At 32.8% G+C, this 23,724-nt stretch overlaps 3 protein-coding genes across 5 annotated transcripts; 1 reads left to right on the top strand and 2 right to left on the bottom strand.

The window, feature by feature from the left end:
* Window positions 1-4,507: 4,507 nt before the first annotated feature.
* On the bottom strand, window positions 4,508-6,945 carry LOC107911368 (pectinesterase PPME1). Of its 2 annotated transcripts, XR_005930243.1 has the most exons (5): window positions 6,414-6,945; window positions 6,121-6,327; window positions 5,680-5,921; window positions 5,189-5,534; window positions 4,508-4,706 (listed from the first exon to the last, which is right to left on the bottom strand). XR_005930243.1 is itself a non-coding variant. In XM_016839213.2 (4 exons), the coding sequence occupies exons 1-4, from the start codon at window positions 6,909-6,911 to the stop codon at window positions 5,375-5,377; spliced, it is 1,107 nt and encodes a 368-aa protein (XP_016694702.1). In that variant the 5' UTR covers window positions 6,912-6,945; the 3' UTR covers window positions 5,087-5,374. The 2 variants fall into 2 exon arrangements, 1 of the variants encoding a protein (XP_016694702.1); XM_016839213.2 differs by lacking the exon at window positions 4,508-4,706 and having other exon boundaries at window positions 5,087-5,534.
* A 3,635-nt stretch (window positions 6,946-10,580) lies between these two features.
* Window positions 10,581-14,247, top strand: LOC107913173 (monocopper oxidase-like protein SKS1). Its single transcript, XM_016841666.2, has 9 exons — window positions 10,581-11,164; window positions 11,511-11,620; window positions 11,703-11,973; window positions 12,072-12,210; window positions 12,490-12,856; window positions 13,010-13,375; window positions 13,462-13,540; window positions 13,635-13,834; window positions 13,918-14,247. The coding sequence occupies exons 1-9, from the start codon at window positions 11,039-11,041 to the stop codon at window positions 14,015-14,017; spliced, it is 1,758 nt and encodes a 585-aa protein (XP_016697155.2). The 5' UTR covers window positions 10,581-11,038; the 3' UTR covers window positions 14,018-14,247.
* A 2,855-nt stretch (window positions 14,248-17,102) lies between these two features.
* LOC107913172 (NAC domain-containing protein 7) lies at window positions 17,103-21,282 on the bottom strand. 2 transcript variants are annotated; one of them, XM_016841665.2, is made up of 3 exons: window positions 20,312-21,282; window positions 18,415-18,580; window positions 17,103-18,331 (listed from the first exon to the last, which is right to left on the bottom strand). In XM_016841665.2, the coding sequence occupies exons 2-3, from the start codon at window positions 18,572-18,574 to the stop codon at window positions 17,484-17,486; spliced, it is 1,008 nt and encodes a 335-aa protein (XP_016697154.1). In that variant the 5' UTR covers window positions 18,575-18,580; window positions 20,312-21,282; the 3' UTR covers window positions 17,103-17,483. The 2 variants fall into 2 exon arrangements, with proteins under 2 accessions (XP_016697154.1, XP_016697153.1); XM_016841664.2 differs by lacking the exon at window positions 20,312-21,282 and having other exon boundaries at window positions 18,415-19,083.
* Between the last annotated feature and the right edge of the window lie 2,442 nt (window positions 21,283-23,724).

Below are 23,724 nucleotides of genomic sequence, written 5' to 3'. Positions count from 1 at the left end.
AGGGACAGGAGACCATTTCCATCCCTTCCTATAACCAATACACCAAAATGAAGGGGACCAACGGCTATGCTTTATAATTTATTAATTAAGTTTAGACTTTAGAGATTAATTGTAATTAATTAGGGTAAGAAGTGTTTGGAATCCCCAAATCCAAAATGAAGATCTCCTACCTCATCTCAATGCAATGGGACCACTTCTGTCACGTGCCACAATCTCCTCCGACCAGACAAATATACATATACATACATGCGCCATATATATATATATTTGATTTTGGAATGAATAAATGACCCACTCCAAATGACAAAAAAGATGTTAGTAATAATAAAATATGATGCACCATTAATATAAAATATTTATACGTAAGTACCTAATGCTTGACGCCTCGTGTCATGAAAAGCATCACTACGAAATGTTACACTAAATTCATTGGGATACACCCAAGCTATTCCCTTTCTTTTATGATAAAGGGACATTGAACACGAAACAAGAGGAATCATTAGTTATTACTTTATTAAACCATCATCTTAAAACTTTTAGCCTTACTCACTTTCTAAATCATATTCACATAATAGTGTATAACTTAATATTTTTGTATCACAATTAATATTATGCGTGAAAAATAAGACCAAAAACTATGGCTAAATTGACTAACCTTTGTTAACACACCTATGGGTTAAAAGGATAGTTTCTACGGGGCGTAAGCCTCCCAAAAGGTAATGGAGGTGTGTAAAGGTTTTCTCGAGTCAGATGAAGATTGCCCTCGAGTGCAAAGTTAGAAAGAAGTTTAATTGTAAGACCCACCTATCTAGTAAGGACGAAAGTCAGCTTTAGTGATTTGATTGTGCCGAGTGGAAGGGTCGTCGCTCAATAGATTAAAGTTACTCTAGAGATAATAGGCTACTCTTCCCTAAGAGCTCACATCAATGGAAAGGTTTGGCACATCGATTTCGGCTCTTCGTCACTTGAGGCTATAGTATATTCCAAGGGTTGGGTTGTTCGCCTATTAAAGTGATATGTGAGCTGGGTTCAGAACATCCTGAGACAGTTTGTTCCATTTCTGGTGTGGGCGTTAAAGCATTGAGAAGACCTTTCCCTAGTACAAGAAGATTGAGAAGAACGCACCTTTGGTGTACCAGTTATCATGTCTACGATAAACGCTAGGTAGCCAAGTTTGAAATGTCATCCAAACATTGAAGCTAAATTAGGAAAATAACGGAAGTGCGCCTCAAGATAGGAAAGACTAAGTTTCAAGACTTGAACCCCAAAGTCACGAGACATATCATCATCAAAGCAAAAATACTAAACCAAGGGAGGTTTGTCTCAAGACAGTTTTGTTGTCTCGAGATATACTATTGGATTTTGGATATTGAGTTTGGGTTTAAATCCTAACTTTGAATTCGATGGAATTTGGCATCACCTTTGGATTCGAAAACCAAATAGGATATAGGGTGTTACAAAATAAATGATTTTAAAAATCTTTTAAATTTTTATAAGTTTATCAATAATTGTTTTAGAATTTTTATTTTTATTTATAAATTCTCCATTAGCGTTTTTATACTTTTTATAAGTTATTATAGATTTTTTTGAAATTTTTATAAATTTTCTAAACTTTTTTTTTAGAATTTAAAATAATTAAAAATAAAAAATTAAGAAAGAAATAAACTCTAAAAATAAAAAAGAAATCTAAAAACTTATAATTAAGAAACTCCAACATCAAAGTGGTGTCTATAGTTGACTCATAACTGATTCCTAGAAAATTGTTGAAGAAGTTAAAGCAAAATTTGGAAGCAAGTGGTTTTACTATTGTTGAAGAACACTTGTGGATTTCACTTTTAACTTTTTTTTTAATTAAAAAATATTAAAATTGGATTTACTTTGTTTCCACGAAAAAGCTTTTACGAAAAATGTTTTCGGCTTTTTCTTATGTTGATTTCATGTAAAATTACTATCTTTATTTCTGTAAAATGTCTTACCAAATTTTTTTTTGTAAAATATTTTTTAAACTGATAAGATTCTGTTCATTGTAACACCGCCGTACTCGACTCGAACATCATGTCAAAGCGCCGGGATGTTACATTCTCTACTACATTCTTCAATTATCAAATATTTTCTTAAAAACTTTCATAACTTTTCAATTTAGTCTTTTTTTTCATAAAAGTTCAATATTTACTAAATTAATCATATTAAATCAATTTTCTTTATTGTTACACCTTAATCACATAATTTATTTCAAAATCTTATTTCACATATCAAATTTCTATGTGTTTCACTTCTATTATTTCATCCACATATTTTCTCATGTTTAACAATTTAGTCATTATCATCATAAAAAATACATATTTTTCCATAATTTCACTTTTACAATACTTTATGCATATTTCATCATCTCATAACACGTTCATTAAACTGTTATCATAGTATTCTTATTCACATATTAAATTGTTTCACACTGAAACTTTTGTACATTTTTAATTTAGTCACTATTGCCATGTAATTTATTTTCACCATATAAGCACTTTAATCAAATAATTCATTATAATATTTTATTCCACATAAAAAAATTATGCATATCACTTATCTTGTTTCAATTATAAATTTCACAAAGTTTACAACATGAAAATTCATTATTTACTATAATTTCAAATTAACATCACTTTGTAATCAATTCACTACTTATCATAAATCTCAACTGCATGATTGTTTTATTGAAAATAGCTTTTATGAAATATTTTTAAGAAATCTGCCGAACACTAGAAACTATTTTACACAAATTCATCAAAATACCAAAAAATATTAACTTTTTTAGAAAAATAAATTATTTTCCTAAAATCATTTTTCAGAAATCATTTTCAATAAAAACAAATAGAGCGTTAAACTCAAAACAAAGATTTGAAGCTAATGGGTCTAAGGGATAGGTTATGCTCAATTTTATTTGGTAAGGGGAAAAAAATTGGTTTCCTTGGTCTGCATAGGTTTGACATTTAAGGAGCTTGCTCCAAGCTAGAATTAAAGACCTCAAAGCCTATATTCCATGAGACTTTTAGAGTAAAGAGGAGTTCCTCGAGAAGCTATGGAATAAATAAAAATGATACCAACTCCATCAGCCAAAGAAGCCAACGAAATAAGCATCAAGATGTAACTTTTCATTGAAGATCAAATTTAATTCCTTTATTCAAGAGTTTGTTTCTAATTAAATTTTATTATTCGGACCTCGATGCAAAATTTTAGGCCTATTGTCTAGGTCCGGATAAAAAAAATGGACTTAAAATTTTGTCCAAATTTGACCTGGATAAAAAATGCTAAACTTAAGTCCGACTGGCTCGCCTGTATTAAATTTGTATATAAAAAAATTTAAAAATATAATACATCAAATACACTAAAAATATTAAAATAAATATTTTTCAACAAATTGAAAATATATTTAAAAAAGTATTTATACTTACATAACACTAAGATAGTTACAATTTAGCAAGCAAATGCCTCTAAAATAGTAGCAAAATTAACAATAAAATAAGAGTTATACAACAAAATTATAGCAATATAATAGTAAAATGGTAGCAAAACATTAAAAGTAAAAAATTAGTCAAATTCGGGCCGAACCAAAAATTCTTATCTGAGGCTTAACCCGTTTAGAAAATGAGCCTTATTTTTTGTCCAAACCCATTTTTTATATTTATATTTTTATTCAAACTCTTCTATTTTTCATGTGAACCTTTGAATTTGGATGGGTAATCCGACCCATGATCAGGTCTATTTCTAACCAACTTAAGAAATTCCTTAACTATCGTTTTAAAGTGCAAGTTTGATTTTTTTTTCTTAAAAAGAAATTCAATTTGGAAGTTTTGTATGAAGTTTCAAAACATGAAAACTTATGTTTAGGAGACAATTTAGACACCTTTCCTTACATTTGGGAAGCTCTCATGATGTTTGGAAGGTTTTGAGCAAAGTTAAAGGGTTGTTAATTAGTTTTCTAATTTGTACCCATGCGTTTAGGAACCTTGTAATAGTAAGACATTGTTATTAGGTTGAGACAAGTATTTTGGTTGTTATAGTTTAAAGAAATTGCAAAGTTCCAAAATGAAGTGTTAAGAGTGGCGACTACAAGATGAATTCAACCATTTCATGGGAAGTCTTCAAGGTACCCCACTGTTATGTTATTTGACAATTATACTCTTAAAAGTTTCATTACATTTACACTTCTATGATTTATTATTACATCAGCATTATCATAAGGTCCCATATAGAATAAAAACGATTCTAGTCACTAGTCACCCGGAGAAGAAATTGTATAAAATTGTAATTTCACGTCATCCCTATCCCTTTCGAATAGGAGAATAATAAATTAGATTTTTTTCTCCTAATTTTAGCATTTTAGTTGGATTTGAATTTGTTCAGGAGTAAAAAACTAAAAATTAGGAAGAAAAAAACTAAAAATCAAGAGAAAAAATTTGATTTGTCATTTTCTTATTGAAAATGGATAGAGATGAGATGGAATCATAATTTCATACAATTCTTTTCTCTCTTTAATACATGTGTTTTCTATGATCCCTTACTTTGACGAGGAGCAACTAAATTATTGGACTCTCTAAATATATATATGTATAAATTTAACTTCACCACAGTTTTCACCAAAGTATCTATATCAACCACTAGAGACTCAATGCCCCATGGTGTAGAAGAATTGCCACAACACCATTCAACATCTGCAAATGCATCAAATTCCACCATAAGGTCAAATTTGCTATTCCATTGGGAAGCTATTCCACTGGGAATCATGAAAGAGCTCTAAAGCCATCTTAATAGCATAAAGTTCAACCATTTCAACACGCATGCATAGAGTTTCTGAGTTTGTTCCGATTGACCACCAATTCCAAAAATCTAATTTTAGTAACAAACAATAGCTTATTTATTTCAAGTAATAAAAATTAAAAGAAAAAAAGTAAATAAATAAACAGAACACTTTGCATGAGAAAATTACATGCTGCTTGATTAACACTATGTGTTCCTCTCTAGTCTTTATTCTCTTAATATAACTAAATATTACCGATTGAATTAGTTAATTATTAACTTATACACTAAAATATTATATAAAAAACAATACTTCTACCAAAACATAGTATATATATTCTTTTTCATACAATATCAGTAACTATCCATAACTTCTATATTCTTTTTTATACAATACCTAGAATTATTTATAATCCCTCCCCGAGCTTTAAATAGGAGAATAATGCGCTTCTGCACACTTGAACCTATGTCTTACTAGATTAGCAACAATTCTTATGCTAATGGAAGTAAGATTTAACTGGTTAGTATATATATATTCTTAATAAATGATAAATTTATCATTTTTTCTAGATTAATAGTTGATTTAGATATTTGGTGGCGGAAGCAACCATCTGCTACCCTCAATGAAGCCAAGATTTAAGAATTCTTGGGCAACGTTCTCAGTTAGCTGTACAGCGAATGGCACTCGCCCAGCTTGATCAGCTCCTGGCCCTGTGTTCTTGTATTCTCCGTAGAAAACAGTTCTGCAAATGAACCCCCAGAAAAAGCACCATTGTCAACTTCTCTAATCAGTGTAATAAAAAGAAAGAAGCAGCTTGCTTTTGGAGGGTTAAGATTGATGGTGAAGCTTAGTCATGGGGGGAAAAAAGATATGTAAATGAAACTTACTGGGCGCGCTCAGGTTGTAAATTATGAGACCATCCCTCGGGATTGATGACTTCGCTCATATCAGTATAGGCATAAACAACTTTTGGACTGGTCTTCCAAGCTCTACCCAGATATGCACCTTGCGCTGTTCCAGTAATGGTGCAATGCACAAAAGAATAACCAGTGTTCTCCTCTCGACTTTCCCTTGCTTGTGCTGTGATTACTGTTAGTCCCGTATCCCCGTCTACGTATAATTCTGTGTTCTGCATGATCAAATTATGGAATGGTGTTATAGTACTGGGAAAAAAATCGCACGTGTTGTTAAGCTTAACGTATTTAACTTATGATAGCGGGTGCATTTTCCATTGCATCATGTTTATTGAAGTAACGCATGATTAATTATGATAATTACCATTGTCAGTCAGCTTCTCCAATTAGTTTATTTTAAAAATAATGATTTACCAGATACAAAGACTTTCCACTTCCGAAAATGAAATCAACAGTGCCATGAATATAGCAGTTCATAAAGAAATGGTTTCCTCTGTCATCACATAATGTATCTTGGAAACCAATGATCTTGCAGTTATAGAAAGCCGCCTCATCGCCAGAGATTCTCAGGGCAACAGCTTGTGCTCCGACCGTTTTCCCGTCTGGTCTCGGAGCAGAATTCTATGTATATGCCAAGAAATACAATAAATATTCAGTAAAAAATTGGTTAGAAGAATATATATATTGTCCAATACTTAGTTGCTTACTTCTATAATGAGATTAACAGCCATGAAGAAATCAGACTCCACAATAAGGGAGGCACTGTCTACTGTTCCATAATCATGTGCGGTACCATCGAATGTCAAAGTTGGCATCCCGTTGGGATCCCCATGGAATGTAATGAATGGTTTAGTTCGTTCAATTTTGATTTTCTCTTTATAAGAACCAGGTCCAATCGATATAATCACGCGTTTGTCGTTCCCTTCGGGAACGCTCTCAATGGCTTCGGTTATGGTTTCAAAATCTCCACCGCCACCTTGCACCACTTTTACCACTGTAGGTTCAGTTTCGGCCTGCGCAAGGACAGCGTCTATGCTGCCAGTTCTCTCAGATGCAGGCATGACGTTGGCGTCAAACCACGCACTCACTTGTGATTTATCTTCGGGTATCTCTGGTGAACTTTGCGATGAAACAGTTGAAGCAAATATGAGAATTATGGTAATTAGTGCACCAACTTCAACGTTTCCGATTCCTATTCCTGTCATTTCTTTTCAATGTTCTTTAAGTTTATGAATTTGATTTGATTTTTTAGAGCCTGTAAGGGTTCCAATTCACAAGACAATTATAGTAACCCCAAAACTCTTAAAACATGCAATTTAGAGGGTTTCTCGCTTTACCATTCATTTCTGATTTTTCCTTGGAGCTGGGTACAAATTACAGACCAACCATTTCTTTTTATATTCTCAAAGATTAAATTTTGATTTCTTTTATCCACAAGTTGCATGTATTGCTAAAATGTTTATTATTTCGATGAAACAATTTGAAATTTTAAAATTTAGTAGAACTACTCATAGTTTCTTTAAAGATAATGTGTTTTAATCGAGTTAAGATTCAAATGCAAAATTTATTTTCTTTTTAAATTAACAGTTGCTATTATTTGTTTTTTTTTTAGTTTATTTGTTGTACTAATTGTCATGTTAAGTACATGTAGGCATACTTGTGAGAGAGAAATTCAATTTTTTCCATGGGAACCACACTCCATGGGATGGTCCATTTTGGGAGGAGTAGCCAAAAAATTGACCTGCGGTTGATTGGGGGTGATTGAGGACTGGAAAATGTCATTTGGGTTAATGGGTTTTATTTGAGATTCAGATAATATAGAACTTAAATGTGGGGTAGTTGCCAGGGCATGTGTGAGAAGGGTTCACAAAGTCATTTGGATTTGTTTCCATACAAGTATGCATAATAGGATTGGACTAATATGGGGTTATGTGGTGAAAGCTTATAAGAAGAAGTTGTGACTCAAAGGAAACCACGATGGAATTGATGATAACAAAAATCAAGGAGATGCACATTCTTTCCACATAATTAGCATTGGATTCTTGAACTACTATATCGACTACATTAACGACTATAAAACGCTTATAATTCAGTCGAATGTTGCACATTTGAACCATTGGTCTCTTAAGAAAAGTTCGTTGTTGCATGAACTTCATGCTTGAATAGTTGAAATCGAGTTGCATCAACACCAATCGACATTCTAACAAGCTTTCTTTGCGTTGTTTCTAAATCCATCGAAACAAAGATTACACTGTCCAAAGAGTAAGGAACCCTACTGAAACTGAAAGTAACTACAGCAAAAAATGAGTTGTACTCTTGAGGCAGTCAATTAAAAAAGGTGGCAATGTGTTCTGTTTTAAATACAGGGCTTCCACACACTGCTAGTGTATCACATATTTGTTTAATTTTCTTTTCTCATGGCCCTTAACTGACAAGACAGGTGCAAAACGCTTGCTTTTGTGGGGTGAGCGAAGAACAACCTCAATAACGTGCTCCGAATTGCTAATGATGTTTCATCACCAACTAATTGAGGCAAGATATATGCGCTAACTGTGGATAACCATAAAGATGCAAGGACATAATCTTGTTGTACATGTTGCACATAATCTTCATTTTACTTCTTTTAACCCATCATCAGAAACAAAAAATTCTGGTGAAATCACTGACGATCCATTTAGCTTTTGTTTTTGTTTTTTTTTGTTTTTTAAATCTAACATAATAAATCATGTTTGATTGAGTTTTACTTAAGATATTTCATCGCGGGGTAGGGGTGTTCAAATGGTTAGCTGACCAAATTAGTATTAACTGAACTTTTTAATCTTTTAATCGTAAACTGAATCGAAATATTTCGGTTAATTCGGTCGGTTAACTGAATTAACCAAAATTTATATATTTTTTTTGTTAAAATAAGTATAAAACATATAAAATAAATAAATTGAAAATGTTCATTTGACCTAATTAACGGAATTAGTAATAGTCTAATACATATAATATATAATATTATTTATTAAGTTAGGTTAATTCAGTTAATTACTTAATTTCGAACCGAAATTATTGTTAACCGAAATTTTAAAAAAATTTAACTAATCTTCTATCGAATTAAATCAATTTAATGAATTAATTTAATTTTAACCGAAGTTTGAATAATCTTGGAATAGATTGTAATAAACATCATTACTTAAAATTCCTGGTAATGACCAAAATAATTAACTTAGTACTGAATAGGTATGAGTTGGTGGGAATTGGGATTGAATTTTATAACAATTCCTACAACTAGGATTAGGATTCGGGCATCCCAATCAGAAGTGGTTTCCGAGTTGCCTACCATATCTTCAGCATTGTTATTATTAAAAAAAGGGTCTGGCTTAATGGCATGTGGAAGTTGGTTTGTGGCCTGGCTTAGCTGCTATTGCCCCCAACTTGTTTGATTGTATTCAATTTCAATTCACCCCAACCAAATAACATCGAAAAATGGGACAGCCCTTGATTTGCTTCCGTCTTTTTCAACCAATCTCTTACTCTTCGGAAGATATCTGAATTGTAAATAAATAAAAAGCAACTGTCGTGTCGAAGCTACCACGATTGGATGATGGGATAGTAATGGCAGTAGTCAAATGCTGGTTGAGTCCCCACTAAGTCCATTTTCCAACATTATTATTATTATTATTATGAGAATCTGCTAATTTTGGGCAAAGCTGATCTGTGATATGGAAACGTCAATTGTTAAAGCAATCAAGTATATGGACGCTCAAATCTTCAATTAATTAAGTGGAAGGAAAAGATATACATTACGGGCTGTTGTTCAGTGATTTTCAAAATACTTTTAGCTTCAAAAATATTTTTAGAAGAAAAATTATATAGAATAACTTATTTTTTGCTGAAATCTTTTTAACTTTTTAGAAGTTAAAATTTTTAATATTTTCTCTCCTAAAAATATTTTTAATGCTTATTTATTTTTTTACCCTTATAATAATATAATACTTTCCTTTTTTGTGCTTAATTATAAATGTATTAAAATCATTAATTTAAAATAAATTTTTTTTAAAAATACTAATTACAAATATTTAATAGTTATATTTAAATATTTAAAATATAATTTATATATTCTAATTAAATTTTATAAATAATTAATATTTATTACTTAAAAATATTTAAAATTTTTATTTTATATATTAAAATATTAATAATAAGTTATAATAATTTTTTTATATTCTTATTAAAATATAATAATATTAACTAATTTAAATATTATTTAAATATATATTTGTTACTTGATAATAACATGTTTAAAATAGATATTTTATTTTTTAAAAATATTTTTTGACAATAATATTAAACACTTAAATTTTAAACTAAACTTTTTTTAAAATACTTATGAGAAATATACTTTTTAAAAATATTGCCATACATTTGCTGGGATGAAGCGCGTTGAATTGATGGATGGAGGAGGGGCTCAAACATTCCAAAAACCCTGACTTCCACCCCCTTAATATCAGGCGGGTTTAATTGATTTCCCAATCCACCAAATGACATTGATTGATTGATACTTAAACCCAAATTCAAACAAGTCATGGTGGGTATTGTCTGCCTTATATTAATATTAATTAATTACTTAATACCAAAAGTAAATGGAAACAAAAAGAATTCCTTCTGCTTCTCAGTTCTCACTCATGGATTGGCCTTCAATTAAGTAATCGGGGTGGGCCTCTCAATAATTTTAGAAAAAGTCAATTTCTTTTCTTAATTTCTTTTGTATTTTTAAAATTTTAAAATTTAAATACTAATTAAAATTAAAATATTAGTATTAACGTTGGAAAGATGAAGAATGTGAAAATGGTGTGAGTCGTTGGGTTGCGGTGCATGTGAAGCGGACGCTTTTCTCAGCATAATCTCAACTGAAGGTTAGAAGTTTGGAGAAAAAGGGAAGGAAATCCTGATTTCACATTTAAATAATATTAATGTGAGAAAAGAAGACCGAAACTTATGCAGTTTCTCCCATTTATCCCTGCCTTCATTACAGGGCTGTTTGTCTCATTCCACCGGCTGCAGCAAGTTAAAGCTATACAGGTTGAAACAATATCGGCATTTCAGAGTGTACCAGACAATAAAATATTTGGAAAATAATGTTTTCGATTCATCCATAAATTAAATAAACAACAAAAGCCCCGCTCTTCCTCTTTCTCTCTCTACTACTTGTGTCTTTTTTCAGCTTTTTCTCCTACTTTGATGTTGTAAAACTTCATAACTATTCTTTCTTGATTATTTTCTTTTCATTTTATTTCAAATCCCATTCTTCGCTGCGAAGAAGAAGATATCTTTTTTTTTTGGTAATATGGCTCTGCTTCTTTTGATTCACATTGCTCTGTTTTCCACTCTCTGTTTTGCTGCCGACCCTTCCGTCTTCCTTGATTTGAAACTCTCTTACATCACCCTCTCCCCTCTTGGTGTTCCTCAACGGGTTTGTTTTCTCACTACTCTCTGTTTCTTTCAGTACTTTCACTTTGTGGGGTGGTTCTGGCTTAGATTGTTGAAGTACATCAGAGGGTATCTCTTTAAGTAACTGCATCTACAAACTGGATTGTTAGTGAACTATTTGTGATTTTCCACTAGTATATTAGATTTGTGTTCTTTGATTAACTTTTGAACCTAAGTTGAGTACTTGGCAATGGTTGTGCTTCAACTATATTAGTAGTTAGCATATACGCATGTCGCATAGGACTTCACGACTTGTCCCCGTGTTTGAAAATCTGGATACTTATAAAAGTTCAAATTGCCTTATTCATGTTTAATTCATCTGTTGGCAGGTTATAGCAGTGAATGGGGCTTTTCCTGGTCCTGTTGTTAATGTCACAACTAATTACAATGTGAATATTAATGTTCACAATCAGTTGGACGAAAATCTTTTGATGACTTGGTAGGATTTGAGTGTTTCCCTTGGGATATTATTACTACTATTATTTGTTCAACGTCAGGTTCTGAAACTTGAAATTTTACAGGCCAGGAATTCAAATGCGGAGAAATTCATGGCAGGATGGTGTTCTTGGCACCAACTGTCCAATTCATCCCAAGAAGAATTTTACTTACCGATTTCAAGTCAAGGATCAAATTGGGAGCTTTTTCTACTTCCCCTCCCTCAATTTTCAAAGAGCATCGGGTGGCTTTGGTCCCATTATTATTAATAACCGGAATATTATAGCAATTCCTTTTGCTCATCCGGATGCTGACATTGTCCTCTTGGTGGGTGATTGGTATACCAAAAACCACACGGTTAGTAACTGATGAAGGGTTGGGATTTTGATTTTATCCGCATTCTACTTTTTTTTTTTTGCAGTTTAAGTCTAATAATTGACACACTCTTCTTTTAGGCATTGAGAACAATTCTTGAGTCTGGTGAAGAACTTGGGATGCCAGATGGAGTTCTCATTAATGGGAAAGGACCCTACCGGTATAACTCAACTCTTGTACCTAATGGTATTGAATATGAAACCATTAATGTTGATCCAGGTATTCTTTTCAAACAAGTTTGCTTTGTTTTTCTTATCATCTGAGTATATGGTATCATCAGTTACAGTAATTTTTCTGAGCCTGATTTAAACTGAATGGTTTTACCTTTTGCGTTGGCATCCTTTAAGCTTTATCTAAAATATACCCCACACCCTTGAAAGTAATAGGTTTCACGTGTTTCATTCAGTTATTGATAACGCTTCATGTAACATCAGCTGAAAGGGGTTATTAGTTTTTACTGTATGAAGTCTTAATCTGCAATGGCATTGTGTTTTGCAGGCAAAACTTATCGCTTTCGAGTGAATAATGTTGGGACATCTACTAGTTTGAACTTTAGAATTGAGGGCCATAATCTTCTCTTAGTGGAAACCGAGGGATTCTATACAACACAACAGAATTTCACCAGCTTTGATATTCATGTGGGACAATCGTATTCCTTTCTGGTTACCATGGATCAGAATGCAACTAAAGATTATTACATTGTGGCAAGTGCTAGGTTTGTGAATGAAACAGTGTGGGAAAGAGTAACCGGTGTGGCCATCTTGCATTATTCCAACTCAAAAGGACCAGCCAGTGGGCCTCTGCCTGTTGCGCCAAGTGATATTTACAATCAATGGTCAGCAATGAACCAGCCCAGGGCCATCAGGTTTATGCTCACAGTTCCTTAGCATGTGTCTACATTGATACTTTCCTTCCTTTATAAACTTCCAACGGCCCCTCTTTCTAAAGTTGGCTTATTTTTAGAACAAATTTGTCTGCAAAGATTCACATATTGAACTCTCTATTTTGTCATGATTAGGCAAAATACTACTGCAAGTGGAGCTCGCCCAAACCCCCAAGGGTCTTTTCACTATGGTTCAATTAATGTGACTGACACATATGTGATACAGAGCTTGCCTCCGGTTAGGATTGATGGGAAGTTTCGTGCTACACTTAATGGTATCTCTTTCGTCAACCCTGATACACCAATCAGGTTAGCTGACCTGCACAAAGTAAAGGGTGCTTATAAGCTGGATTTCCCCAATAAGCCACATGATAGAACTCCCCACATGGACCGATCTGTCATTAATGCTACATACAAAGGATTCATAGAAATTATATTGCAGAATAATGACACCAAGATGCAGAGCTTTCACATGGATGGCTATGCATTCTTTGTGGTCGGGTAAGAAACTTATACATGATGTGCCAAGTGCCAATCTGCATTTATGTTCTACAGTATTTTAAGCAACTCTTGGGTGTTTTATGCAGAATGGATTTTGGTGTGTGGAGTGAGAACAGCAGAAACAATTATAATAAATGGGATGCGATTTCTCGCTCCACAACAGAGGTTTGTTTTTTTCTAACACCACTTCCTTTTTCACTGCTGTGTGCAATGGCAAGTGCTTAATCAATTAATATTTCTATTAATTGGTTTTATGTAGGTCTACCCAGGTGGATGGACGGCTGTCCTTGTATCTCTTGATAATGTTGGAGTATGGAACCTTAGAGTGGAGAACTTGGATAGATGGTACCTAGGCCAAGAGACCTACATGAGAATTATCAATCCAGAGGAAAATGGCAAGACAGAGATGGTCCCTCCTGATAATGTTATTTATTGCGGTGCTCTGCAGAGCTTGCAGAAGTATGTATATATATCTGATAATAAAACCTTGTTAAAATTTCTCTCCATCCCTTCCTAATACTAATGGCTGGTTGTATTTGCAGGGAATCACAAAGCTCTTCTGCAATGGCATTGCACTGTGGTAACTTCAAGCTGTTTCTAACTCTTGTCATCACAATTTTAGCCTTGTATTTTGACTTTTAGGTGACTATTCAAAGCTTACAGCTCCTCGGCTGTTTGTTATCTTTCTCTATCCTGTTGGAGTGGTTTGCTCCTATTTGATAGTTAGATTAGGCGTGCAAATGAAGTCAGACCTCACATTATTCTTTGTTTTGGTGTTAAAAGTTTCTCCTCTTTCTACATAATTGTAATTTGCATCATGAGGGGATCCATCATTATGTACTTCACATACTTTGTTAAAATTTTGCTTTCTATGTTTCCTGGGTTGATTTATTACCTACATTCAACATTATTTGTCTTGATTCTGTAAGTAGAACGGGACCTTTTTATGGTACTTATGACAATTCATTTTAGCAGTGTTGTGTGGAATTTTTGAATGTCAGTTCTATAACATGACTTTAACTTGAAGCAATGGGGTATCATAATTCATAATCTTGATTTAGATTTTCACAAGAGGGACAATTCATCTACTTTTAGCACGAGTGGGGCAAAGTAGCTTTATAGTAGGGATTTTTTTGGATTGAAATGCAAATTAGGATTGAAGATAAAAGCAAGAATATTTTGCAATATCTAAGCTAGGCGGATTGTTGGCTTCGAGAACGCAGTATCCAACAATAATAGGATCACTAAATGGTATGCAGATATGATGAGGTGGACCGTGCCGAAGCAGCAAAAATGTCATTCTTGACAAAAGAACATTTATAAATTATTGGAGTAACTACATTCATAATTATTTTTTTATACAAGTAATATAAGAGATTATTACAACAAAAAAAATTATAACTTTATTGCTTGGTCAAAATATTTACAAAACTCCCTACTGTTATAATTGTCGTAAGTAGAAATTTTCAAAGATTTGCACAAAGTGATACCTCAAACTTGGTTTTCTTTAGACGGATAAATTAATATCCTAATAAAGTCAAAATAAATTCAAATATTCATTATTGAAGGTGAAATTCATATAGAGGTATATTTATTTTATTTAATATTGGTTTGAATGAGATATTTTAACCATATTGTATTACTTTTATTAGACTTTAATTAGAATAAAGAGACAGAACACACGTGATATATATGTTAGTTACATACTCAAATGTCATTATATTTTTCTTTAAAAACTGCATTTATTTTAAAAACACAATCATATTAGAGTACCAATAATTGTGTTATCAAGTGGCTATAACACCACACAATATACCTCTTTATTATAGATGTTACTACTTAATTTATAACTATGATTGAAACCATGTCCATTACTCAAATAAGTCCAATGACATATTCCTATTTTAAACATGGTCATACTCACAACATCTTTGTTTTGTGGCTTCCAAAGTACACATACAATTTTTTTTATCAAACCAGAGATTATAGATTATTTCTGAACTATATAAATATATATAATAATAAAAAATCATATATGTCACCATAAGCATTCACAATCTTAATTTCGAAGATATGACTATTGTGTTACACTTCTCTTAAAAGATTTTATTTCTATATCATAATAATGATATTATGTAAGCCAATGATTTCCCTATATTCCACCTAGGCTAGAAAAGTTAACCAGATATATGATATCTTCCATTTCTCTACTTTGTGAAGTTTTTGTGTTAGTCACAATCTTACACTGCCTATGCTGTGTTTCAACAATTCTGCAGCTTGTGGCCTTGATCGATAAATTTTCTTTTCAAATATATATAGATGGGTCAAAGCGTGACAAACAAATAAATCTTGATGATTCATTAAAGTCTAATGATTAGTTGTATTGAAGGAAAATAGTCTATTGAGAACCCAACAAAGTACATACAACAAAATATCAAATTTTATAAAAATTCTCTACAATAGTTTTTTTTATAAAATAATATATCATCTGTATTTGCGCTTCTTCTTTTTTTCCTTTTTTTTCTCTAACCTTGGATTCCTTGTTTCGAATATTAATGTCCATCTCTGTGTCTCTCTCATGTGTAGTGTGCGTTGAGGAGGAGGAGCACTATGAGAATGTCCATGGGGAGATATCTCTTTGGCTAAAGTTAAAGCCTTCTTGACTCTTGTATGAGTCTGATGAGTAAATGTTTTTACAATTCAAACTTCTCTAAGCTTTTATAAAAATTAATTTCATGGCAGTAATTTTTTTTTTTAAATTGACTTTATAGCATTTTTAGTTCATATTAAGCAGTACGCATGCTCAATCACTTTGCTCCCCTCATCCTTCGACACTTCTTGATTACTGTCTATGCCCTTTCTTGCATTCGCTCGGTCCACCTTGAGTTGAATCAAACGTAAATGTTCAAGGTAGGTATTTCTTGCTTCTTAGTTTCACTTCTCTACATGCAATGACTTGTATCATATCTGCTATATGTCCTTTCACATCATCCAATTTTAAGATGTTTCTTATACGTACTTTGCATGCCCTTCAAACCCCTTCCTAGTATCAGAACATGCAAGAATATTTTGGGAGTTTCAAATGCCTTTAGGATGAGTTCGCTGTTCCTATATAAGCTTGTAATTCTCTGAAACTCTGGAAACTTGCTGTTCATACTCATTTTCATGCATTCCTAGTCATTTTGGCCTCTATCTATAGCTTGATAGCCACCTAGTTTTGCTCATATATATTTTATATACCTTTTATTATTTGAGGTTAGGTAGCTCTCTACCTTTATGCTCAACACATTTTAGGATTACGTATTAGCAGAAACTTGATTTCCACAGCAATATTTTTAGGATGATTGAACTATTTTGGAGTGGCTTCTACGTTTAAAAAGAACCCAAAAAAAAAAAAGAAAAAAAAGAAAAGAGTATACGTACGCATTTGTGTTGCGTGCCTCACTTGCATGCCAAGCTTTCCAGCAAAGCTAGCATTCAAGTAATCATTTTAGACAAGCTGAGACAATTTATATTTGATTCTGGTCCACCAGATGTTTGTTTGATATCTATGCATGCTGCTTGCCCCCTCATTGCAAAAATGGATCTTTTTTTATCGTCTTTTTCAAAATTACAGCAAAGCATTTAATTTTGCTTTACTTATAATCCAATCAATAGTCCATAAGAAACAATTCTAGAAACTAATATAGATCACAAGATGAAAGAAAGAGGCAAAGGAAAGTTTTTCTGATTAACGCTACTATTCATTGACAAGTATAAATATCTTATCACCTGTCGGGTCGATCAATGAACAATAATATATGTGTCTGGGGCTGTTATATACTTAATCCATAGGCCATAATTAAACAACTCATTCCTCACTGTAATACTCCGTCTTGCTACCTATACCAATTTTTCTTCTTGATAGAAACAACTTTTTTCCCCCTGACTAATCATGTTATTAATTTAATACCACCAGGGAAGGGAAGAGCTAGCAATTGTTATACAGTTTTGATATGTACAGAAAATTAAATAATAACTTCCCTTCCCTTCCCCTTTTTCCTTTTTCCCTTTGAAACTGAATATGCTATGATTAGTAATATATACTGTCAAATAATTAAAGGACCAGTCACTTCCACAGATCAGTGTGACGATTGGATGTTGATGCATTCTCCGGTGCCATTTCTTGTTTGTTTAAATGTCTGATGAGCAAATTTGCGTGCTGCGACGAGTGGAAGACATTCTTAGCTGAAGCACTTGAATAGTTATTTTGCTTGGCAACTTCTTCTTGACTGAGTTGAGAAGCCACAAACTTGTCAAGGATGCGCCAATCAGTGACTTGATCCGCCGCATGCTCGTTATTGGTGTTAGCATAGAGTGTCTGCAAGTGTTGCTCATGAGTTTCCTGTAGAGTGCTTGCATTGTTGATGTCTAGGCCAAATGCTTCGACGGATGGGTGGAGTAGTTTTGGGCTGTCTAGAAGTGGTAGCTGGAGGTAATGCTCATTTGGGGCTTGGTACTTCAAATCAAGCTCTTTCTTGCAGGAATAGGGAAGGTGGTGGTAAGCCATATTTTGCATTGGTGAAGCAAGATCTGGAGTGAAAGAGACTTGGTCATCGTACCAACAAGGAGACTCATACTGACTGACTTTGCTAATAGCTGGTATTCTCTTCTTGAATACCCTACACACAACCCATCCTTCTTCCTGCGGAGTCCCGTTTTCGTCTGTTTCTAGGCGATACTCATGCATGATCCAGTCTGACTTTTGTCCATTTGGGGCTCGACCTTTATAAAACACTAAGGTCTTCCTCATGCCAATCAAGTCATGCTTAGAGTAAATAGCCTTGTCTCTACCGGTTGCTTTCCAAAACCCAGCTGCAGTGGCTCTATTTGTGCGAGTTCCAGTTGGATACTTCTTATCCTTATGACTAAAGAAATACCATTCATTTTGCTCTTCTGTCCCTATTCTGCATAGCTCTGTTCAAAATACACGCAAGGTGTTCAATTAGTGTCATTTGGCCTTAACTTTGTAATCTACAAAGATTTCAGAATTTATCTACCTTGAAGATCCCATGGCTCAATTTTATAGAGATCAACATCTCTAATTACATCTAGGTCAATCCTTCTTGATGTAATTTTCTTCCTCAGGTAATAGGCCACAAGTTCTTCATCAGTGGGATGGAAGCGAAAGCCTGGTGGAACTTTTGAAAATGCATTCATTTTCCCCTGCAAACCCATCACCACACTAAACTTTGATCACATGATATATTAATATATTAACATATTTTTCCATTAACCACACTTAGAGAACAGATGAGCACAGATCGATCAAAGAATTGATTGAAATGCACACTTAGCTACTAAGATTAAGACCTAGCAAAATTCATGGCTTAACTAGTACTTGCCCATTCAACTTGGGATGTGGTTTTATCAAAAGAGAGAACTTGTTCCATGGTTGTTGCACAATTATAACAGACCATCTCAATGCGGGCAAAACCTAGCTCTTTTGAGAGTCTACGTACTCATATTTTTACATATTTAATTACTTCCGTATTTTGATTCCCAAAGCAATTGGTAAAGGATAAATTACAACTGGCTCACCAATATAACTCTAACTACAAAATATCAATGCACATGTTACATCAAGTAAGAAAATAAGTGAATTTTCCACTTTTTCTGTTGTTCTTAATCTGCAAGACATGATGAAAGTATATGAATAAATCATCATATAATCTGTAAAATAATCTGTAAATTTCATTTTATAACTCTTTAGATTCTACATATATTCGACTAAATGAAGAAATCTAAAAAAAAAAAAAAGGAAAACAAAAATCAATTTATAGAAGCAAGAACAGTAAAGATAAGTCTGATTTCGATAATTTTCATTACCATTTTATGCAGTTTAAATTTAAATGCACGTTCCTTGCAGGTTCAATGGCCTACACTATCATTGTTTTGTAATAGATAAAACTACAATGAATATTTTTATGGAGGTCAATAAGACAATAACATAATGAAGACAAGTAAACAAAATCATGCTAGTAACATTATATTATGCATATTCAACTGTCCTTCTGTTTCCCCTAAATCCTTATGGAAATATGATGATATGTTATATTTGATAAGTCCCTTTTTCACAAGGCCGAAAGGAGTGTATCTCGGACTTTCATTGTAGGAGAATGCGAATATATAGTTTTGGTAAGAGGAGAATAACATGTTGAAATACCATGTATTTAATCGCATATTAATACACTTTTCATATATAATTATAATAGATTAAAGTAATAGAAGCTTAAAAGAGAGAAAACAAAGTTAGCTTTCTTTTTTACCCCTTTTTTCTGCTGTTAATGGAAAAAATAAAGAGAAGAAGAAGATAAAAGCACCTGACATAGAATTTCATTCTTATCTTGTTATTACAGAAATAAGGTGCACGAACACAGGCCGGCATGCAGTGAAATTAAAAGCACGTGATAAAACCATTATGTCATCTCCATTGTAAACTCATGAAATGGCTGAACAAGTGTTCATTGTGGCGAGAGATCCTATTTTGTGATAAAGAAACTTAATGGAAAATGCATGCTTTCGAGATCTACAGTCGGGAAAATAGTCTAGAAGAGCGTATTAATGCGTCGTAGAAAAAGAAATATATATTACAAGTGATAAATTTTTGCTGAATATAAGTATGATGATCATGGGATTAGTGCAAGTTTTAATTATCCAAAACTGGTACAAATATGCAGTCAATGACAAAATGAGTTAGAGGCCCACTTTTCATTAGAAAGAAAAACTTGTAGATCTGATCAAAGATGTTCTTTTGACCCAAACTAAATTCATCCCATAACGTTAAACCTAACACACACAGTGTTTTAGACAATCTAAAGAAAAATATAGAATTGCGTGCGTGTGTGATGTGTGTGTATAGAGAGAGAGAGAGAGAGAGAGAGAGGGAGTGCTCACGGATCAAGCAACCAAAGATCTAGCTCTTTTTTAACACACGGATCTGGAGTGATTGAATCTTCCAGGAAGAATCAAGAAAATGCCTTTTTCTCCCGAAATATGTCGAGCGTTCTAAACTTTTAACCATTCAGCAGGCTCCAAATTTGGACAAGAAGACCAACACAAAGAAGCAGTCAAGTGATTAATTAGTGGTAATCGGTAGTCTTTATTTATTTTTATTTTTTTTGCTTTTAACTATTGGCTCCAAATTTGGACAGGAAGACAAATAAAGAGAGAGAGAGAAAGAAACAAGTTACTAGATATTTTGTGGTCTCGAGAACTGAACCCAACTGCTTTGGACAAAGGATAGGTAGGATCGAATCCCGAAGGAATAAAAGAGAGAAAAAGGGAAAGAGTTTGGGGGAATGGAGAAAGAGTAGGGTTATATAGGAAGCAAAAGAAAAAGAAAGTGATTGGAGAGAGAGGGAAACCCTAATGATGGAAGAATTGGTAAGATGTATGTTAGTAAGCTAAATGTTTTCATTATCTATCATAACCAATCATTGTCTCTCACTGTCGGTTTGGAGCTAAATTGGTGCAGAAGCTTAGGGCGGGAAAATGGTGGCGCAAGATTGGCTGAGAGAAAGATGGCGAGAGAGAAATACCCCACTCTTCTGCCACCTCCACCCTTAAATGACAACGACCCTAATGAGTGTGAATGTTTTTCAGTTTCAAAGTCAGAGGAACCAACCACAACATCAACTGTAACAGAAATCATATTAGCTATATAGGGTGTGAATCAATTGTGGTAGTGCTGATCTGGAGTGGGGTGACGCAACCCAACAACCACCAGCAGCCCACGAATACTTCGATAATATTATTGATAAATTCCAGCAGAGGGAAATGGTCTACTCCATGAATCTCCCTAGGTATGGCCGGCCCCCCTCTTAGCCCTAACTCCTTTCCTACTCCATACCATTTCCTCTAATATCTGTTATTCTGGCTAAACAAGGGGTGCGTGCAAACCTTTGCAAGCTGCTTCCACTTGTCTTATTTGTCATAAAAATGTAGGCAACATAATTTATTCACTAATACATTTGAAAGATAATTTTTTTTTAATTCATGTTTTAATGAGCCAACAATTTTCTTTTTTTAATTAAGATATCACTGATGTTGCTTTTATGTTTTTGAAAATTAATTCATTCTAACTATGTTTCACGAAGAATACAGTGTGTGTTAAGAACTTGTATAAGTTTCTGTTCCACTTTCACTATCATAATGATAATAAATATATGGGCAATCCATTTTATAAAGAAAACACGCCCAGTATCTGTGCTCATCAGTTTGCGCCATTGTTACGGAGTTCAATCTCCCAATTTTGCTTCAACAGCTTGCTCATAGCTTTTATCCCTCCCGTCCCGTGCGCGTCCTTTTTCTTCAAGTAATGACGCTCACCAAACAACGGTACGTGGCTCCGTTGGGTTGGTCGGTTGCTTTAAGAACCATGCTACTCCCGGTTTCCAGTGGCTTCGCCGTCGGTCCAACTAACTTCCTCCCTGGGAACCACCTTTGCTAATACATTATGCGCTAATATCTCTCTGATTCAATTTTATTAAATAAACATAGTTTCTTATATTAGTAACAGAATTAAATAAATTTAAATTTTAATATTTATTGATTAAATATAACATAAGTCTTTTTATTTTCAATTCAATTTTATATAAAGAATTTCATTACAAAATCATAAAAATAAAATTTAAGATATTAAAAATTAAACAATATTTTTAAATAATAAATCTCTGCATTATGCTATACGTGACTGGTGCACAGTAGGTTCCGCAAGGCAGGATGGATCGGAAGTGAATAATAAAGAAATACTCCCCCTGGGTGGGTCTCTGTATGCTGCGGCTTGCGGTCCGGCGTGGGCTAGCCACTATCATTAAGCTCGCACTTGAGGGTGGGACTCCCCGTCTTTTATCCCAAATTTCAGTACACGTGAAATTTAGCAAAGCTGCAAGTATTGATTACAAACCTTGTATGGTTCTCGCGTAATGACGTTTAAACTTATATCCTCTTTTGTTGATATAATATTAATGGACTAAAGCTTAAGCAATTTGTTGGTTTTATTTTCCAATTTATCATATACTAACTTTTATGTATTTAAAATTTATAATTATTATAAAATATTTACTTAAGTTGGTGTCATACCAATTTAATTATGTAAGCACCTTTTATATAAAATATTTTTATCATATATACTTTTAATAAAATAATATTATGAGAGCATTTCAGCTCAAATCACATGTTCATTATTTCCAACCAAAATCTTATTTGTTTTTTTAAAAATTATCAAAAATAATTTGATGAAATGTTATGTAATTCAACTTTATTTGTTTAATTTGATAAAATAGGTTTCTTAAATAAAATTTTAGTCAAACCCAAGAAAGAAAAGGAAATATGTAATATATATATATAAATAAAGATATTAAGAGTACGATGGTATATTAGCAAATAACACTTATGCTTTAACCTATTACAAACATATATGGTAAGAAAGTATACTTATTCATGGGTAAGGTTTAGGTTGAACCTTGACAAAATTTTAGGCCAGTTTGATAGCTTAGGTTTGACCCAACTCAAAAAATGGGTTTAAAATTTTTGCTCAAATTCAGTCTAAATAACAATGTTAAAGTCTAAGCCCAACCTAGCCCGTACATGGTAAAATTTTGTATATATATATATTTTAAATATAATACATCAAAAATATTAAAAATATAAAAATAAATATTTCTCAAAAAAATTGAAAATAAATTTTAAAAAATATTTATACTTAAATAACACTAATATAGGTGCAACTTAACAAACAAATGCCTCTAAAATAATAACAAAATTAACAATAAAATAAGAGTTATACAATATCTAACCAACAACAACAAAATAGTAACAATATAATAGTGAAATGGTAACAAAATAGTGAGAAAACAACAAAAAACAATAGTAAAATAATGGGAAAACAATAAGAAAACAATAATTTTTTTCTTTTTGTAAATTCGAGTCAGGCCAGGCCTGGCCTGGTAAAAAAAGCCTTACATGAGGCCCAACCTGTTTTTCAAACGAGCCTTGTTTTTTTTCTCAAACCTATTTTTTAGGCCTATATATTTAGCTTCTTTATTTATCACTATTATTTATATTAAATGTATGAAATAAAAATTAAAAGAATAAAAAACAGAAAGAACTAATTATTAAAAAGGAAAATAGTTTTTATAAACATATAAAGTCCCGAGTGGTGGGCTGGGCAAAATCTATTCTCAACTTGATTCTTAGGCTAGATGTGCAAGGATCCAGCCCATTATCTTCCCAAGTTTCTTCGGCAATACTGTGGATTTATTATATAAAAAGAGAAAAATGTCAAACCTAGCAAGGTGAACTCATTG

The sequence above is a fragment of the Gossypium hirsutum genome, chromosome A07, assembly GCF_007990345.1.
Source record: "Gossypium hirsutum isolate 1008001.06 chromosome A07, Gossypium_hirsutum_v2.1, whole genome shotgun sequence".
Taxonomy (NCBI): domain Eukaryota; kingdom Viridiplantae; phylum Streptophyta; class Magnoliopsida; order Malvales; family Malvaceae; genus Gossypium; species Gossypium hirsutum.
Note: the sequence above shows the minus strand (reverse complement) of the source record. Positions and strands in the feature narration are given on the sequence as shown.